This window comes from Pollachius pollachius (genome assembly GCF_949987615.1).
Source record: "Pollachius pollachius genome assembly, chromosome: 10".
NCBI lineage: Eukaryota > Metazoa > Chordata > Actinopteri > Gadiformes > Gadidae > Pollachius > Pollachius pollachius.
This window is the reverse complement of record NC_136943.1, coordinates 9,906,980-9,923,136: the sequence shown is the minus strand read 5'-3', so window position 1 is coordinate 9,923,136 and position 16,157 is coordinate 9,906,980. Positions and strand designations below refer to the sequence as shown.

The 16,157-nt window shown below is 43.9% G+C and overlaps 2 protein-coding genes across 2 annotated transcripts; both read right to left on the bottom strand.

Moving 5' to 3' along the window:
• Window positions 1–476: 476 nt before the first annotated feature.
• On the bottom strand, window positions 477–2,527 carry slc25a5 (solute carrier family 25 member 5). Its single transcript, XM_079745313.1, has 4 exons — window positions 2,373–2,527; window positions 1,223–1,709; window positions 936–1,076; window positions 477–800 (listed from the first exon to the last, which is right to left on the bottom strand). The coding sequence occupies exons 1-4, from the start codon at window positions 2,481–2,483 to the stop codon at window positions 643–645; spliced, it is 897 nt and encodes a 298-aa protein (XP_079601439.1). The 5' UTR covers window positions 2,484–2,527; the 3' UTR covers window positions 477–642.
• A 626-nt stretch (window positions 2,528–3,153) lies between these two features.
• slc25a43 (solute carrier family 25 member 43) lies at window positions 3,154–8,946 on the bottom strand. The gene is made up of 5 exons (XM_079744335.1): window positions 8,556–8,946; window positions 7,393–7,634; window positions 6,672–6,844; window positions 4,999–5,133; window positions 3,154–4,389 (listed from the first exon to the last, which is right to left on the bottom strand). Exons 1-5 carry the CDS (start codon window positions 8,825–8,827, stop codon window positions 4,180–4,182), a joined length of 1,032 nt encoding a protein of 343 aa, XP_079600461.1. The 5' UTR covers window positions 8,828–8,946; the 3' UTR covers window positions 3,154–4,179.
• Between the last annotated feature and the right edge of the window lie 7,211 nt (window positions 8,947–16,157).

The window sequence follows — 16,157 nt, the reverse complement described above, 5'->3', positions numbered from 1 at the left end:
GTCGGAGGCAGAGAAGAGGCGTGATGATGGGAAACTAAAGTCACTTTAGAAAGAGGGAATAATCCACCCTGGCACAGGTAATCACTGCTCCTTCCAGTTACCCACTAGTATGCCGAGAATTCAGCAAGGACATTCAATGCAGTGAAAACCAGGACGACTTGCATCTGCCATATGCAAAAAAAAGAAACGTTGAAATATCAAATTGCAGCTCAAACCCTTCAGCTGGCTTTGGGTAAAGGCCAATCACAACCCATGAGATTGACCCGGTGTAGCAACGATCAAGTTTCATTCAGCATGGTGTGATAGCTTCCAAGTAAAGCTGTAGCCAGGGGAGGCAACATCTTGTAAATATATGACTATATATTAAATGCCTGACAAAAGCTGCAGCCAAATAAACAAGGGAATGACGTTTAAATTAGAAGGTTGTCTTTATTTTTACATTCCTTTGGTGAAGGATTAACATTCAGGTGGTCGGAAACAAACAAACGTGGCCAACAAAGTAGTGCATAATAGACTCCCCACTACAACTAGTAAGAACATACTAGCTGGTCCCTATAAATACAGTGGTATTTCAGTTCTTTCAAATGTACAAGATATGTTACAGTCGTCACAACAGAAACCGTGGACACGAACAGCGACAACTTATAGGACTTTCTTCAGCTCGTCGTACAGAACCAGCACGAAAGCGCCACCCATGCCTCGGAGAACGTTGGACCACGCCCCCTTGAAGAAGGCCTTGCCGCCCTCATCGCGTGCAATCTTCTTCCAGCAGTTCATGGTGCCGGAGTACATGATGTCAGCTGAGGAAGAATGGGAAATTTAAAACAAAACATTTGATAAACATTATCATTAATTGGAAGTTTAAATGTACGATCATTGTTACCACAACTTTTAGCGACACAACGATAACCGTTAAAAAAATAAATGGCAGCTACCTCCTTTGCGGCCGGACTGCATCATCATGCGTCTACGGACGGTATCGAAGGGGTAGGACACGAAACCGGCCACGGCGGTCACCGTCTGGGCGATGGCCCAGCTCACGTAGATGGGTGTGTTCTTGGGATCGGGAAGCATGCCTGCGGAAGCGAAAGTATCAAAAAGAACAGTGAACAAACATGCATCCACAATTATTGGCAGTTGGCCAACGCATACAAATTCGGGCGTAAGACGACCATGACCCTAGGGCTAGGGCTAGGGCTGGCACCACAAGCAGAGCACTCACCCTTGGCCGTGTCATAGACACCAAAGTAGGCAGCCCTGTAGATGATGATTCCCTGGACGGAGACGCTGAAGCCCTGGTACAGACCCTTGATACCGTCAGACTTGGAGATCTTCACCAGACAGTCTCCCAGGCCTTTGAACTCTCGACCGGCCCCGGCCCGGCCCACGTCAGCGGCAAGGCGTGTCCTGGCGAAGTCGAGGGGGTAGACGAAACACAGCGACGTGGCTCCGGCGGCGCCGCCCGACGCCAGGTTACCGGCAAAGTAGCGCCAGAACTGCTTGTGCTTGTCCACACCGTCCAGGAACACGTTCTTGTACTTGTCCTTGAAGGCAAAGTTGAGGGCCTGGGTGGGGAAGTATCTGATGACGTTGGCCAGGTTACCTCTCCAGAAGGACAGGAAGCCCTGCTCCTTGGGGATCCTCCGGACGCAGTCCATGATGCCCTTGTACTGCTTGTCAGCCGTGATCTGTTGGCTGGCATGTTGGACCTGTGGAGCAAGACAGAAGATTAATTTCTAATGCACAATACTGTTGAACAATACTTCTGAGGAACTGCTTCAATACTGCTGAAGTAATGCACAATACTCCTGCTGAATTGTGGTTGCACAATTTAAAAATGTCCCAACTGGTCGCATGACTGCTGGTAACACAACACCAGACTTTTAAAATCGTCTTAGTGCGGTCTGACACCTTAATGTCATTCCAACAAGCCGCCCTCTACGACATCCATTCAACAACTACGCCCCACCTCCCACTCGTGACTGAAGGCCCAGCGCAATGGAAAGTGTTGGCTCAGGCTCAGTTCTAGCCTACCCTTGCGCGACCTTGATAACATGTGCAACTCTGTTATTCATTCAAATTGAATAAATAACGCAGTGACTGCATGTCCTGACCTATTGGACCTTTGGCTAGCTATGTGGCATATTACGCAGGAGGCGTCACTTAATTTATCAAACAGCCAAACCATTTTTTCCTCGTTTGGATCCCAACTTATAGACATAAGCAGAAGTCTTAATCAGAGCCCGGATCTGTCAGCAATATCTGTGCAACATATGAAAGACATTCAAAACGATTCAAAACATATCAAAAGCTAAACTAGACAGAGGTAAATTGCAAAGAATGGGGACAAAGTAATTTGTCTTTGTACGCACCTGGAGCAGAAGTTTCACTCTTTCGATGGGGGCAACAGCTGTTTTGGATATGGCAGCGGCAATGCCACCAGCCAAGAAGTCCTTAGCGAAAGAAATAGCTTGATCACCCATCTTCAGTTGTTTTAAGGTACCTTCCCTTTCACTTGCAGGACCGGGTGAGGTTTGCCGGTTGAGTTAAAATGACCTAGAGACAATCGGGGGAAGGGGCTTAAGAAGGCTGTGCGCGGGACATAGCGTCAACTTGGCCTCTGTGTTTCATTGGTGGTCCTGCGTTCAAGGGGGCGGGAATCAAAAGTGGCTTTAGATTTACATGTGCCCCCTCCCCTCATTCCCAAATAAGTTTGAATAATGTTCTCTACAATCAAACAAAGTACTACAAATACTAACTTATTTAATAACATTTAATTCAGGCCAATAACCTCTAGTCAGATTAATCAATCTAAACATCACGTGTAGTTTTGGTGGTTAACTCAAGGTCATGCCAAATAAAGGTCATCGTGAACCAGCTGAAGAGAGGTCACTGCATCAGTTAATGACCCCATTTCTTGTTCACCCAGTGGGCAAATACGTTATGAGTCTATATGCAAAGTTGTCAACACAGTTTGTTGTAAATCACAAAAAAGTGATAAAACTTGGGTATTTTCATTTTTAAAACAAGCTTTCAGGTTAATGTGTAATGTGTATGAGTTTGAAACGAGCGAAGAAAAGAACAAACAAGGATTATGTTACTTTTGGCCCTAGAGGGCAGCCAGGGAGGGTTAATATTGTGTGGATGGTGGTGTGTGTGTGTGTGTGTGTGTGTGTGTGTGTGTGTGTGTGTGTGTGTGTGTGTGTGTGTGTGTGTGTGTGTGTGTGTGTGTGCTATCATTAGGGACACAAATAAATGTTTTAAATTTCACTTCCTCCATTACCTTTGACACAGTGATAGTAAGACCCTGGCAAAAAATGATCTCCATAACAAAATATAGAAACAAAGAAAATACAGGGGATTTACATGATTTTAAATAAGTTTCAAAATGACAAATGATCAAAATAAACAGACATTCTTCAACAACAAAAATGATTGCTCAAATAAAATTCATATTCTCTCTACCACCCAAGCAGGACTCTTTGTTTGCAGTAAAATTGATCGTTGAAACATCTTGATCAGTAAAATCTTTTTTTAACTGATAAACCGCTTTCTTTACTATGGCACATCTAGTTCTCCATAGCAAACATTTTAAAATCAGCCCCACAAAAAAACTGGAAAACTTTCAAGGAAGGCACATAATGGAGATTATTCAGCTAGTAGCCATCTTTGTTCCATCTTGATTATTGCAACTAGTTCTGAGAAAAACAAACATGGCCGCTAGATGAATAAGCCCCATGTACAGTTAACTGTCTCCATCATTAAACCACACTCCTATGGAAACACATTGTGGTTTTCAAAGACTTAATTTTCCTATGCAAATAACAAATACATACATGATAACAAATACATACATGATGCCAGTCCCTTGAGGACTAATATTAAAACAGCAGCATGGATAATAATCAAACTGGAAATACTGAGGAATAAGAAGGTGAGGGTAACAATAATAACACTGTCAGATAATACATAGGGCTGTGTTTGTCGAGGTATCTCTTTGAAGGAATAGGAGTCCAGAAATGTGAGGAGAACAGAACAAAAAAAGAAACACATAGAAAAAATCTACGGTAAGGAAATTAATATGCGACTCATCTTGCCACAGCAAGTCCTTGCCTTATCACCGAGGTCATTGTGAGCCGCATTCATTATCTATTGCACAGAGAGTCGCACGGTCCCTCTTCACCAGCGATTCTTAAAGGAGTCCTGCGACCTGAAGTTCCTGTTCTTCAAATAGCGCTTCACCTCTTGTAGCTCGTAAGGCCCCAGGCTCTGGTCAACACCTGGGGCCAACGTGTAACTCAGAGGGGAGACAATGTACCCGTTGCGGTAAAGGCACACCTGCTTGCACGTTTCAAAGCAGGTGTAAAGGAGGCCAAAGTAAGGGACGATCTGTAGAAGAAGGAGAAATGGAATCAAAATCAACATGCAAATGGTGTCTCTGCAATTTTGAGTGACCTGGCGTCATGACATGGACACACACACACACACACACAAAATCATACAAAACACATAATCATAGAAAACACTCTCTTTTCTTATGATGAAGAGAGGGCCTTCTACTCGCATACACTCCACCGCCATCACCAAATGACATTTGGAGTGGAAATTTGAGACAGGGGCATACTGTTCCATGGTTTGTTCACCTAGCTCATTATATCCGTGCTGCTGAACTACGCTGAGGACATCGTGGGCCAAGGCCCTGCCTCTTTTTCTGTTACGTCTGGTACATGCGTAGTATGGTAATGAAACACACTGATCAGCTTTCAAAGACAGGCATAAAGTTGATGCAGTAGTAGTGTGGCTGGCTTGCGAACCAGACACTTTCGGCATGGCAAATCCCCTAGTTTCTATTCCAGCCCGGCTAGATCGTTACAGGAAGAAGCCAACAAACCCAATAACTGATGTGATTTAAGAAATAATGGTCTCTATGCTCTAGGATCACGCTAGACAATCTGTGTGTGAATGGGCCCTTGGGTCTGCAACATAGATCGTCCTCACCTTGACCGTATTAGCAGTGAAGCCACTCCAGAGGGAGAAGACGCCCTTGTTTCTGATCATCTGCCGGAAACAGTCCAGAATTCCAGTAAAGTGCACATCAGCGCCCCCTAGATGTGGAAGGTGGGAACTCTGGGCCTGAGAAAGGAAGCACAGTGCATACATGAGTTGGGGGTTTGAGATTAATCATATGCAGCAAAGGCAGGAATTAGTCAATGAAAGGGGGTGAAAATCAGGCTACTACTATTATCATGCTATACAATTTCTCTATACTGCAGTAATTATTGTAAGTGGGGAAAAAGATAATCAAATTGCTATACATCAACTTTTTCAACTGAATAAGATCGTAACTTACAGCTCCAAACCTGGATGAGAGTTAACCACTCCCAAATATATATATTTTTAATTATATACACATTACTCACACAATTAGATCATATAAATAAACTGATTGGGAGAGGAACAGCAGGAACCTACATTTCAAAAGGGATAAAAGCTATGCTAGCATGTTTACCAAGACCAATATTGCATGGATTTCAGAAACCTGATTAATAATAACCATCAGTTACAACCATTGCTATTTTGTTAAACTACTTCCACCGATTTATAAAGGACACCGCCGAGGTAATACAATTCTTCTTGTGGCCGGCATTCACGATGCAATACCCAATTAGCAACAACCTTTTCTCTGGCTCAGAAGACTACTCTAGAGAATGGCAGACAAGACACTTTCAGCGTGATAGAGCTAGATTGCTCTCCAAGAACACAGTGGAACAAGTCCCACCTGTTCTGCTCTACAGAATCCATCATCCAGATGGATTTGGCAATCAGTGTTTTGCCGTGTGAAGCGACATGGATGAGGATGCTTGTGATGCTTGTGAGCAGGAGGGTGTGAAGTTGTTTGTTCGCTCTCTGCTTCAAGGCAGTTTCATTCTGCCATTTGTTGGCTGGATAGATAGATAACATCATTTATACTTGGTGACCTTGTCGTTTAAACAAATCGTATAAAATAAATGTTTAACTTTCCTCATCCTCCTCTAATGAAATCTTCAAACAGTCAAAACAATGATATATGGTGATGCTTATAAAACCTTGTTCTAATCCTAAAAAGTCAACTTGAATGAACTTGGAACCCATTACTCTGACTGTGCCTTTCAAAGTGATAGTGGCCGTGACTATGTTTAGAGAGGTTATGTACAGCGTATGCAAACCCAGGCCCTGTTTTCACATTCACATCACATTCTCAGCTGCTGTATGACCCCGTGGTGCCTTATTATAGACCCATGTAGTACTCTGTCCTTTGCCGAGCTATTGTTCAGCATGCATCCTTTCTTGCAGAATTCAGTCCCCTACTTGTGAAACTACATATGTTGTTTTGGGGATCCTGAACCAAATAGGGCGGAATATACTTAACTTTGTATTTTAATCACAGTTACCAGTAAACTTTATTTAATTTCTCTTATCATGACCGTACGTTTATTACAGACATGACACTGGGACATTCTGAAGGGAAAAATGTCCTGACATATTTCCGACAACATCACTCATGTTGGTTTAAACCTTGAATGACCAAAAAAAGGCAGATTGAATAGCAATGCCAAAACTGCCCCCTGGTGGACATAATTTAACTCAACAATGTCTGACACCTAAGCGTCAGTGATCCACTCCTACTTTACCTGCATCTTCCTCTTGACCGTGTCAAAGGGATAGGACAGGCTCTGGGCCACTCCAGCAGCCAGACAGCCATTGATGAAGTTCTGCAGGGAGTTGAAGCGGAAGGGGGGCTCCTGCCAGAGTTTGTCAAGGTTTGCGTACACCGCGAAGCAGCCGATGGAAAAGGGAAAGGCACCTGCATAACAGCAAAGGAGTTGGTTAGAAAGGTCATCCACGCTCATTAATAGTAACAGATTCCGAAAGGTTTTTAGTCCATGACAATTCTGACTAGTTGGGCACATTTAGATGATGATTCAGTCTGTAGCCTCTACTTATCATACACTCATGAATATGTTGATTATCTTCTGTTATGAACAACAATTTAAAAGAATCAGCAACAATAAACTCTGCTGTTTAGTTTGAAAGTGAGGATGACTTTTTCTGAAGTTCTGCAGTATAATAGATGAACAAATAAAATAATAATAGGTTTCTGCTATGTGCTGTATAGACCAAGATGGACAATTTCTGAAAATATTTTGTATGGAACTTGAATGAATGGGCCTTGAATTTGTTCAGCCTCGAATATTACAAAAGGGCTCTTGATCGCTGCCATGACAACTAGTCAACAACCAGTGCTCAAATGGGCAATGTCATTAATACTCTAAAACCTGCCCTGCAAGCACTGTAGCGTGCATTTTAATAACTTCTATTGCACATCAATACTGGAGGAGATGCATTATGTACCCAGTACTGTTAGCGAGAAGCCCCTATAGAGGGCCAGAAGTCCTTCGCTCCTGTAGACGGAGCCAAGGGTGTTCAGGACGCCTGTGTACGTGGGCTCTCTGCAGTTCTGCACTATCAGTCGGGTCTCTGCCACCTCCAGAGGGTAGGTAGCCAGCGCTGCTGCAATGCCGGCGATTCCTCCAGCAAATATGGCCCTCCACTGGGAGACGTAGCCCATCTCGTCCATGTGAAGGTGGACTATCCTGGAGACAGAAGCAGCCAAGTATGGAAATCAGTAGGGAAGAGGGAAGATAATGCTCAGGCTTGTCCATGTAAAATATTTACTCTCAGCCTGATAAATATTAAAACCTTGTTCAGCTTGACTGCCTGTCAAGAGATCTCTTACTATTCTTAACATTTAGTAGTATTCATAGGGAATATTATCCTTGACAAAGTTGTAATAACTTCATTTTGTAGGAATATTTCCTATTCTATCGTAAAAAGCAACAAAAAAAAGTATATTAAATAAGTAAGTAATCTCTGTGTATGAACGAAGAATCCACTATATTTTTCAACCAATCACGGCACTTCCTTCCTGGAACATTTTGTACAGCAGGTACATTTCCTCGTGTTGGTGGTTGGAACAATATTAACATGAAGGCACTTCAGCGTTACGCTCAGCCAAAAACAACTTACATTGGTTTCCGATCATAAATATCGTAACACTTGAACCTATGATTAGCTGCTCTAATGATTTAGAAACCGGTTGTTTCGCCAGGTTTCGCTCTTTAGTGACCCCGAGACGGGTGTCTGATGACGCCAAAACATCGACTGAGGGAACAGAGCGATTTGATTGGATAATAAGAGAGGGTGTGCCTTAGTTGAAATGGAGGAAGTGTTAAACTGGGTAAAGCTTAATAGCTTGTGGTAACAATCAAATAAAGTCGATAGTAATAGGTTGTCTATGTGTCTTAACAACCTATATAAACTCTAACTCATAGATACATACATTTTGAATAAAACTGGCTATGTATCCCTGTATTCATGCTTGGTTTAGCCAAACGAAGTTGGTGTTTACGTTAGCAATAATGCTAGCCTTTGTTCCCTAAACCACAGCTGATTAGGTAAGGAAACGCCACAGTATAATCAAGGAGGTTATATATACTATTTATTAAATCACTTACTTTTTGTACGCTGCCAGGTGAATTGCGCTGTAAGGGAACAACCGAAGACAGGAAACGAGGTTTCCTTTCCAAAACCCTCGAAGTCCTTCGTTTTTGTGGATGAGATGAAAACTTTGCCAGAAACCTCTCTTGCAATGGAAGGTGCCAACTTGACTTTTGATTTTTATAACTTCCAAAGGAGACGTGACCGTTTTACTAAGAATACCCGCAAAACCGACACACGAAAAGCTTTGCGAACTTGTCAGTCTATCATCCTTTCTAATTGTTGCCATTTTAAATCGGGCAGAATAGTCACCCAACGACTTTAACTATAATAAGGGAGCCATGAGAATAAATTGTTTACCTGAACAACTCGGCCTAAAGATAGACTAGGAAAGTATCCTTCTTCCCCCAGCCAGCGGTGTTGTGTTTGTGAGTTACGTCACACTATTCAGTGACGCCAAAGGGTTGGTTATTCACTGTAAAACCATCAGGGGGTGCTATTTCGACTTCAACTTGTTCAGAGTGAGACACAACGATAGATGGCGCCAGGCTCAAACATTTTGCTTTCGAATGACTGAAAGGGAATGACACGCCACTTAGGGGGGTCGGTAATCGCTCAATAAAAAGATCAGTCTTTCATTTACAGCTGGACTTACAGTGGTACGATCACTGAAAACCTTTGTATTTTATTTAAAAAAAAAAAGAAGACATTTTTATTAACCACAGCATTTCCATCATTTTAAATGACAGAAATTATTGTTTCCTCAAAAAGCATTGAAACTGTCATTTGAATAACTACAACTGCTATAATATTACAATGATCAAAGTACTGTACACCTCCCTGTTAACATCGACCAAGTTATGGCCCATTGGCACGATGCTAATTAAATAATTATGCCTTTAATTCACAATTAATAAATATTTATAAGAGTTATATTTTCATCCCTGTCATGACTCATGTTTACCACTTTTTGTTTACATCCTGCCGAGAGAACCCCCCGATTTCTCCCTCTCTCTCTCTCTCTCGCTCTCTCTCAGGAGTGGGCCTTGCAGAGTAGAAGTAATCAGTCTTCCTTTCACTCCTCTCAATGCAGTCATCTCTTAATGGAAGTAATAATGATAATGCACTGTACAGACAGGTTGTTAAGATGGCACTTTCCCAGAGAGCTAAATGTTTTCTTAACTGAAAGGTCATGGAGGTAAAGTCGTTATGACTGAAATAGATGAGGTCCGTTTCAAATCTGTTCTGGATCCAATTGTACATTAAGTGAATGTGTCTGCTGTCCTGTGGGCTCACTGTGTAACAAATTAGCTCATAGAACAGAGCAGATTTATAGAAGCACATGATTCAGAACTGGAATCCAAAGCCTGAAGAATGTCACAGTTTAAACTAGGCTTTTCTTTGCACCCAAGAGCAATAAAAGTCTCGGGGCTTCCTTTGAAAACGCTTTGGTTAAAAGATCTCCCTTTGATGTCACTGTCCCGACGACGCATGTGTGTCTCTCAGTGCCAGAGATAGCAGGGCTGTGGCCTTTTTTCAAGATAAGTAGACTGAGATGTGCGCTCAAACGCATCGTCTTATCCATATCTGCCCGGGCAATGTTGCCCGGTCGTCCCTAGGAGTGCCCTACCATCCTCCACTGTCCTTCCTCTGTCTCTGTCATTAGCCCCCCAGCGCCCTCGACCCCTCCCCTTTTTATTTATACAGAGCACAGATAGAGAACTGCCCTCTTCCTCTATGTATATTTGCCCCCTGAATGAGCACTTCCTCCACAGAGGCTAGTGCGGGAGCAGCCGGCCTGTCTTCAGGGGGACCAGCACGTAGCAGCAGGTGTAGGCTGGCCAGGGCATTGTCATGCTGGGGATGTCATGCGCAAACCAACCCTTGATCTTCCTCTTTGAAGTGCTGGTGTGTGACAGGGGGCTCGATACAGTACATCCAGCCAGGGGACGGACCGTGGCATGGGATCAACAGAGGGCGCCGGTGACTAGTGAACACAGGCTGCACCTCCCCACCTCCTTCTCCTTCTCCTTCTCCTCCTCCTCATACAGGCTGGTGCCAGGCTCACAGACTGGTGCAATAAAATTCTCACCTCATTATCTGAGACCGCTACATCACAGCCCTGTGTTGGGGGAGAGGGGGTGGAAGTGGGAGAAGTCTCGGGGGTGGGGAATGAGAGTCGGGTGGGGTGGGTGAGAGTAAAGCCATTGAATTGGTGAGAGAACAGAGTGGATTCATTCATGTGGCTGTGTTGACACCTTTGAGGCCAGCAAAGCTCCAGCCACACTGCAACACTCTCAGGCCCACTTTACAGGCAGGGGAGGCCAAACAGAAGCCACGTTTTTGACCTTATTAATTGTTCCTGCGATGGGCTTACTGTGAAAATGATCGTAGTGGTTGTGAGAAAGGGTCAACGTCACTTTGCACCTCATTACAAACAAAAGGGTTTCTCGGAGAGAGAATATTGAGTCATCCTGGCGCAAAGTCTTTAAAACGTCTTGATGGAGGTGCAAATTGCATTTCTTTTAAGTTATGATAAAAACGATACCTTTCTGTTTTCTGCTAGTTAAATGATTTGGTGCAGTACCACATGATATTCTTGGAAGTACGTCATCGACATCCCTTGTAATCACAGATTCGATTTTTAGCAATCAGATTTGTTCTTGCACAATGAAGTTGTAATAGCAAAAACTAATGATTATTTTGAATAAATAATAATATGATGATAGGGATAGTCGTTCAACTTTAGGTTGTTTCATCTTGATGTGTTTCAATGAGGCAGATGAAGCAAGGAACAATTAGGGGGCGGGGGTTTAGGCCAACAGTAAGAGGCTCTAGGCTTTGGGCAGCTGGTGTGTCGTCCCCTTATCTGCCCTGTGTACAGCCAATAAATCAATATCAAATCTAAGGAACAGGAAGCCAGATGGCCTTCCTCTAAACCCACAACCCTACAGGCAGAAACCTTCATAGTCGGCCTAGCTACTGTACCTCTGGTGCTCCCAGCCAGCCCTTTGAAAGCATAGACATGTAACAAGCAGCCCATGAATGACTAAAGGGGACAAATAAGCTGTTACGACTGTGGCCAAATCATTGTTTGTGTTTCCAGCTACTTCAAAGGCCCCACTGTGTTTGATATGCAGTCGTCCCCCGTCCCCGTCCCCCAGCCACCCAACACCTTGATTCAAGCCGCATACAGGTGAAGGGGAGGGGTTAGTCCATTGACAAGAGAGGTGGTGGAGGGGTGGGTGGGGGAGAGGCCTACAGTTTCTCCTCAGCCTTGCCTCCAGGGAAGTTGACCAGGACGAGTGCTTTGCACATGTCTCTCGTTCCCTGGAGTGCAATCGCCCTGCTACACCCAACACTAGACGTTTTATTTATTGCTACACCGATTGATTACTTTGTTGTGGTTTTTTATGCACCTTTACCGAACGTCCAAGTAAATTAGGGACGTGCTCCACGAAACCCGTGACACCTTGTGGTTTTCACAACCATAACCATTACTGTAGCTGTCCTTCACCTATGGAAGGGAAACACTAGGAGAGAAATCACAGCAGAGTGTCCGGTGAGGAGCGGACAGCTCCCGATAGGGTTAATGAGGTCACCTAGCTAAAGACATCCCAGCCAGACCCATTCTGATTTCTGTGTTGGCCAGAGGGGTCGGGTTAAACAGTAGTTTGATTGAATGGCTGGTTCACAGGCCGGTGTGAAATGCCAGCGCTATTGCAATCTGGGGGCACAGAGGAGTAGGGGGGGCTCAGTCCCGGCCTTTGTGTGGCCCGTAGTCTGAGTGCGGCCCCATTGTTAGTCCACAGACTCTCCCTTCTCCTCCTTTGTCTCGGGCAGCTCGACCATTTCCCTTAACACAGGTCAGGGTAGGGTCGTGACTTTGGACACAGGTCCTCCCTGTCTGTCTCTCGGTTCTGCGCACTCATAAAATGCGAGCGACACACAGATGTACTGTTGTCATGCATCAGCGAGACGGCCTGCGCTGGCTGCAACACCTGGCCCCAGGCAATACGACAGAGATGGGGGTTACGCCTCAAACGGATCACGGGTGATTCAAGTGAAGGCACGCTTCTAGACTACATTAACGTGGCCGTTCATCACTTTTATTGATACCGCACATTTACATGTGTTATTTGTTGGTTTCTATGACAACAGTGACATGGTGGAAGCATAGAGAACAATTTTTCGATTTCCAGATTCATCAGTATGGGAACCATTTATATTGTAAAGGTAATTGATGAATAAAACAATAACGTTAACATCAGCAGGATAGTTTGGGAATCAAAGTATTGTGTCTGACTCCCGGCCAAGAGGTTCTGAGTTTAACCCCTAATGTCCACGGCCTCCCCTGTGGGCACCCTTGAGTTGCATAACCCCTACATAACCCCTAGCTTATGCGGATAAAGATTACCTCTGTAACAAAACACAGGTGTATCTCAATAAAATGACTCAATACTCGATAGTAATAAAAAACTTCTTGTCTGGGATTAATACCAGTACCATGTTATCTCATCACAATAACAACAATAATAATAACAACAAGTTCTACTTCAGCCTGAGTTAAGTTGGGTCAGCTCTCTCTCTCTCTCTCTCTCTCTCTCTCTCTCTCTCTCTCTCTCTCATCATCATCACAACCTGGCCTTCATGCAGATAAGAGGAGGAACTGTAGAGCCGTGTGCACAGCGCAGGTCAACAGTGTGAGGAGGCTGGGGACAAGGTGTACAAGCGCGTTCCCTGATAAGGATCACTGGGGCTTTTGATCTGCTACAGGGCGTCATGCTGGGAGGACGAGCCCCTCGACACGGCTGGTACAAACAAGCTGAGCCTTGAAGGCCGGCCGGGCGCTAAGGGCTAGTCAAACAAATACACAAAGGATAGTGGTGAGGCTCTGGTAATATGTAGTGGAGACTGAGCGCAGGGCACACACACACACACACACACACACACACACACACACACACACACACACACACACACACACACACACACACACACACACACACACACACACACACACACACACATTCACAGAGATACACAGTCACACTCAGGCACAAACATACCCATATACACACATTCATTGACCTGTCCACGAGCATCGACGCACGCATGAATGCACACATACACAAACCCACACAAACACACAGATTAACTTCTTTATTTGAACGTTGAGGTACAGATCATATGGGCAGCCTAACTCTATTACAAACTCTTCTCTTTGACCTCTGACTATCAGAATAATGTCAGTTTGAGATGTTCAAGAACACATGCCGAGCACTGTTGTTGACCACCTCACCTTGTAAAGGGAGTTAGTTCTCCAGACTTGTTAGACCTCATCAACAAGGTTATCAATACGATCATGCCAGGGAATGTACAAAGATTGTATATCTTAGAGGCCTTGTTGATGTGTGCAATGGTTTCCGTATGCTACCCAATCTCTATGCATAACGTAGTGTGGGGAATGGGTTTCTGGATACCAGGTAGAGCGATTAAACCCTGTTGGCAGTACCACACACACAAACACACACACACACACACACACACACACACACACACACACAAAATTCTCCTTTGAAGCATCTTGTTGTAAAGGAGAGGGGCGGGGTGGAAGGGGGTTTGGGGTGGAAGGGGCTCTTGTCCCTTTAGCATTTTCAGGCATTCACCCCATGCAGAGAAGGCCAGACAGAGCCTGAGGCTGGAGTACAAGCCATGGCCTGAACCACATATCTGTATGTCTGACCCAGGGGAGGAAGGCGTAGCCTCCAGTGACTAGGGAGGTTCCTACTTAGTTTAGCCTTATGTTTCCCCTCAGTGACAGTTAGATTGCAGAGTGGATATTTATTATACCTTTGGAAAGTCTCGATAGGCTAGTCCTGCAATCATGCATGTGTTTGGGGGAATGTTCTGTAGGTAACTACAGCATTGCTCTGACAGCTGTCTGTTGGTAGATAGTTGTCTTTTGAGATCACGTTTGTTTAATGGATCAGATTTCTCTGGCAAATATCTGTTGTTGCACAAAGGTTTGGGACCATTGACAGCAAATACAAATACTCTCTTTCTCTCACACACACACACACACACACACACACACACACACACACACACACACACACACACGCGCCTACACTTCTCTGTTAGATTAATGACACTTTTCTGCAAGTATTTTTGTGCAGGTTTGCTTGTGTATTTATTGTACCTGTCATCCATTTATCGAACACTCACGTTCATGACAGAACTTGGTTACAATGTATCTAAAGTATCTCCAGCGGTGGGGACCCACGATGCTTTCATTTACAACCCCTCCTCGAGGACATCAAAGGGTCTCCGGGAGTGAGAGTCCAGCTGGCCTGGTGGTGTGAGGTTTTCTCTCCTCTCGCTATCTCTTGCTCCAAAGGATCTTGTTTGTGTAGAGGATGTTTACTGATCCCAGGAGAGACAAACAGCGTCCTTTTCTTGTTTGTAGGCGCCGCCCACCTCAAACAGAGGCCTGTGAGGTTTTTCTCTTCTTCTGCTGTTCGTACACGAGAAAGACAGGCCGAGAGCAGGACGCGAGAGGAGGATGTGTCATGTTGTTGTCCAATGTTTACCTTGTCCCCCTTTCTTTTCAACACTTCTACACCACCACACCACCAGTGTGGAATACAACTGGCTTCACTCTTTCGTTCATAATTAGGATAAGCCTCTTACTTATAGATGAATCTTAGTCAATGGACGTAACAATCAGTAGTGTTGCAATTTGATTAATTTGTCGTAAAATAAACATCACTACAGTTTTTTTTTTGCTATTCCTTATAGTATCAGGAAGAGTGACTAGATAACCGTTGAAGGCCTAGTTTAAGTATCTAAAATGTAGTGATATCTCTGTAAATTGATTAAATACACGTTGCAACCCACAGGGGGTCACTCTTACTCACCACTGCTGTTGGACCCACAAATGTTTATATTTAAAAAATGAGTTATTTTCCCCCATTTTGAGATGTATACTTTAAGTTGGTAAACTGCTATTTAATATCTCATTAATTTGTCTCCAACATCTTACAGCTGTTACATGATAGAGAAACTATTAAAGGTGCTTTAACAGATAGATTATCTAGTTCTACATGTAGACTCTACAAAAAGCCAAACACAATTATTATCAACATGGTTTGCATAAAAGTGGTGATAAATCACTTAATTGTCCAGATTTCCCCCATGTATTGGCCCCTGCAGTTGTGGCGTTTCCTTCCACATCTATAAATCATGGTGGAGTGTTAACAACACTGTAGTTCTATAGCACGCACACTTCCCTTGCGCCCTGCAGGGGGCACGGTGCCTTTACATTGTCACTGAGTTTAGAATGTATTCAAGTCAGAAGTAAAGCTATACTTTTACATAACGAGTGGCTTATCAAGACATTCGTAGGCCCATAGATTAGTGGTGTCCATGGTTTTCTGAAATGTGTAATTATTGTAGATGTCTCTGCGGAAATTCCCCGGGCAATCAAGAAAATAATAGTTGTGACTTCGTACCCTCATTACAATTAGGCTACATTGAATATGCAAACATTTATCAGTGTTCCTTATTTAAATAAGTCACGACACGTTCCTATTCGTCATAAATAATAACAATTATAT

Coding starts and splice junctions, on each gene's coding strand:
- slc25a5 (XM_079745313.1), bottom strand. CDS start 2,483: ATGGGTGATCAAGCTATTTCTTTCGCTAAGGACTTCTTGGCTGGTGGC. Junction 1,710..2,372: donor GAGTGAAACTTCTGCTCCAG/GTGCGTACAAAG, acceptor CTTGCTCCACAG/GTCCAACATGCCAGCCAACA. Junction 1,077..1,222: donor TGTCTATGACACGGCCAAGG/GTGAGTGCTCTG, acceptor TCGCTTCCGCAG/GCATGCTTCCCGATCCCAAG.
- slc25a43 (XM_079744335.1), bottom strand. CDS start 8,827: ATGGCAACAATTAGAAAGGATGATAGACTGACAAGTTCGCAAAGCTTT. Junction 5,134..6,671: donor CGGTCAAGAGGAAGATGCAG/GTAAAGTAGGAG, acceptor TTCCTTTCTCAG/GCCCAGAGTTCCCACCTTCC. Junction 4,390..4,998: donor TCACTGCTAATACGGTCAAG/GTGAGGACGATC, acceptor CTTCTTCTACAG/ATCGTCCCTTACTTTGGCCT.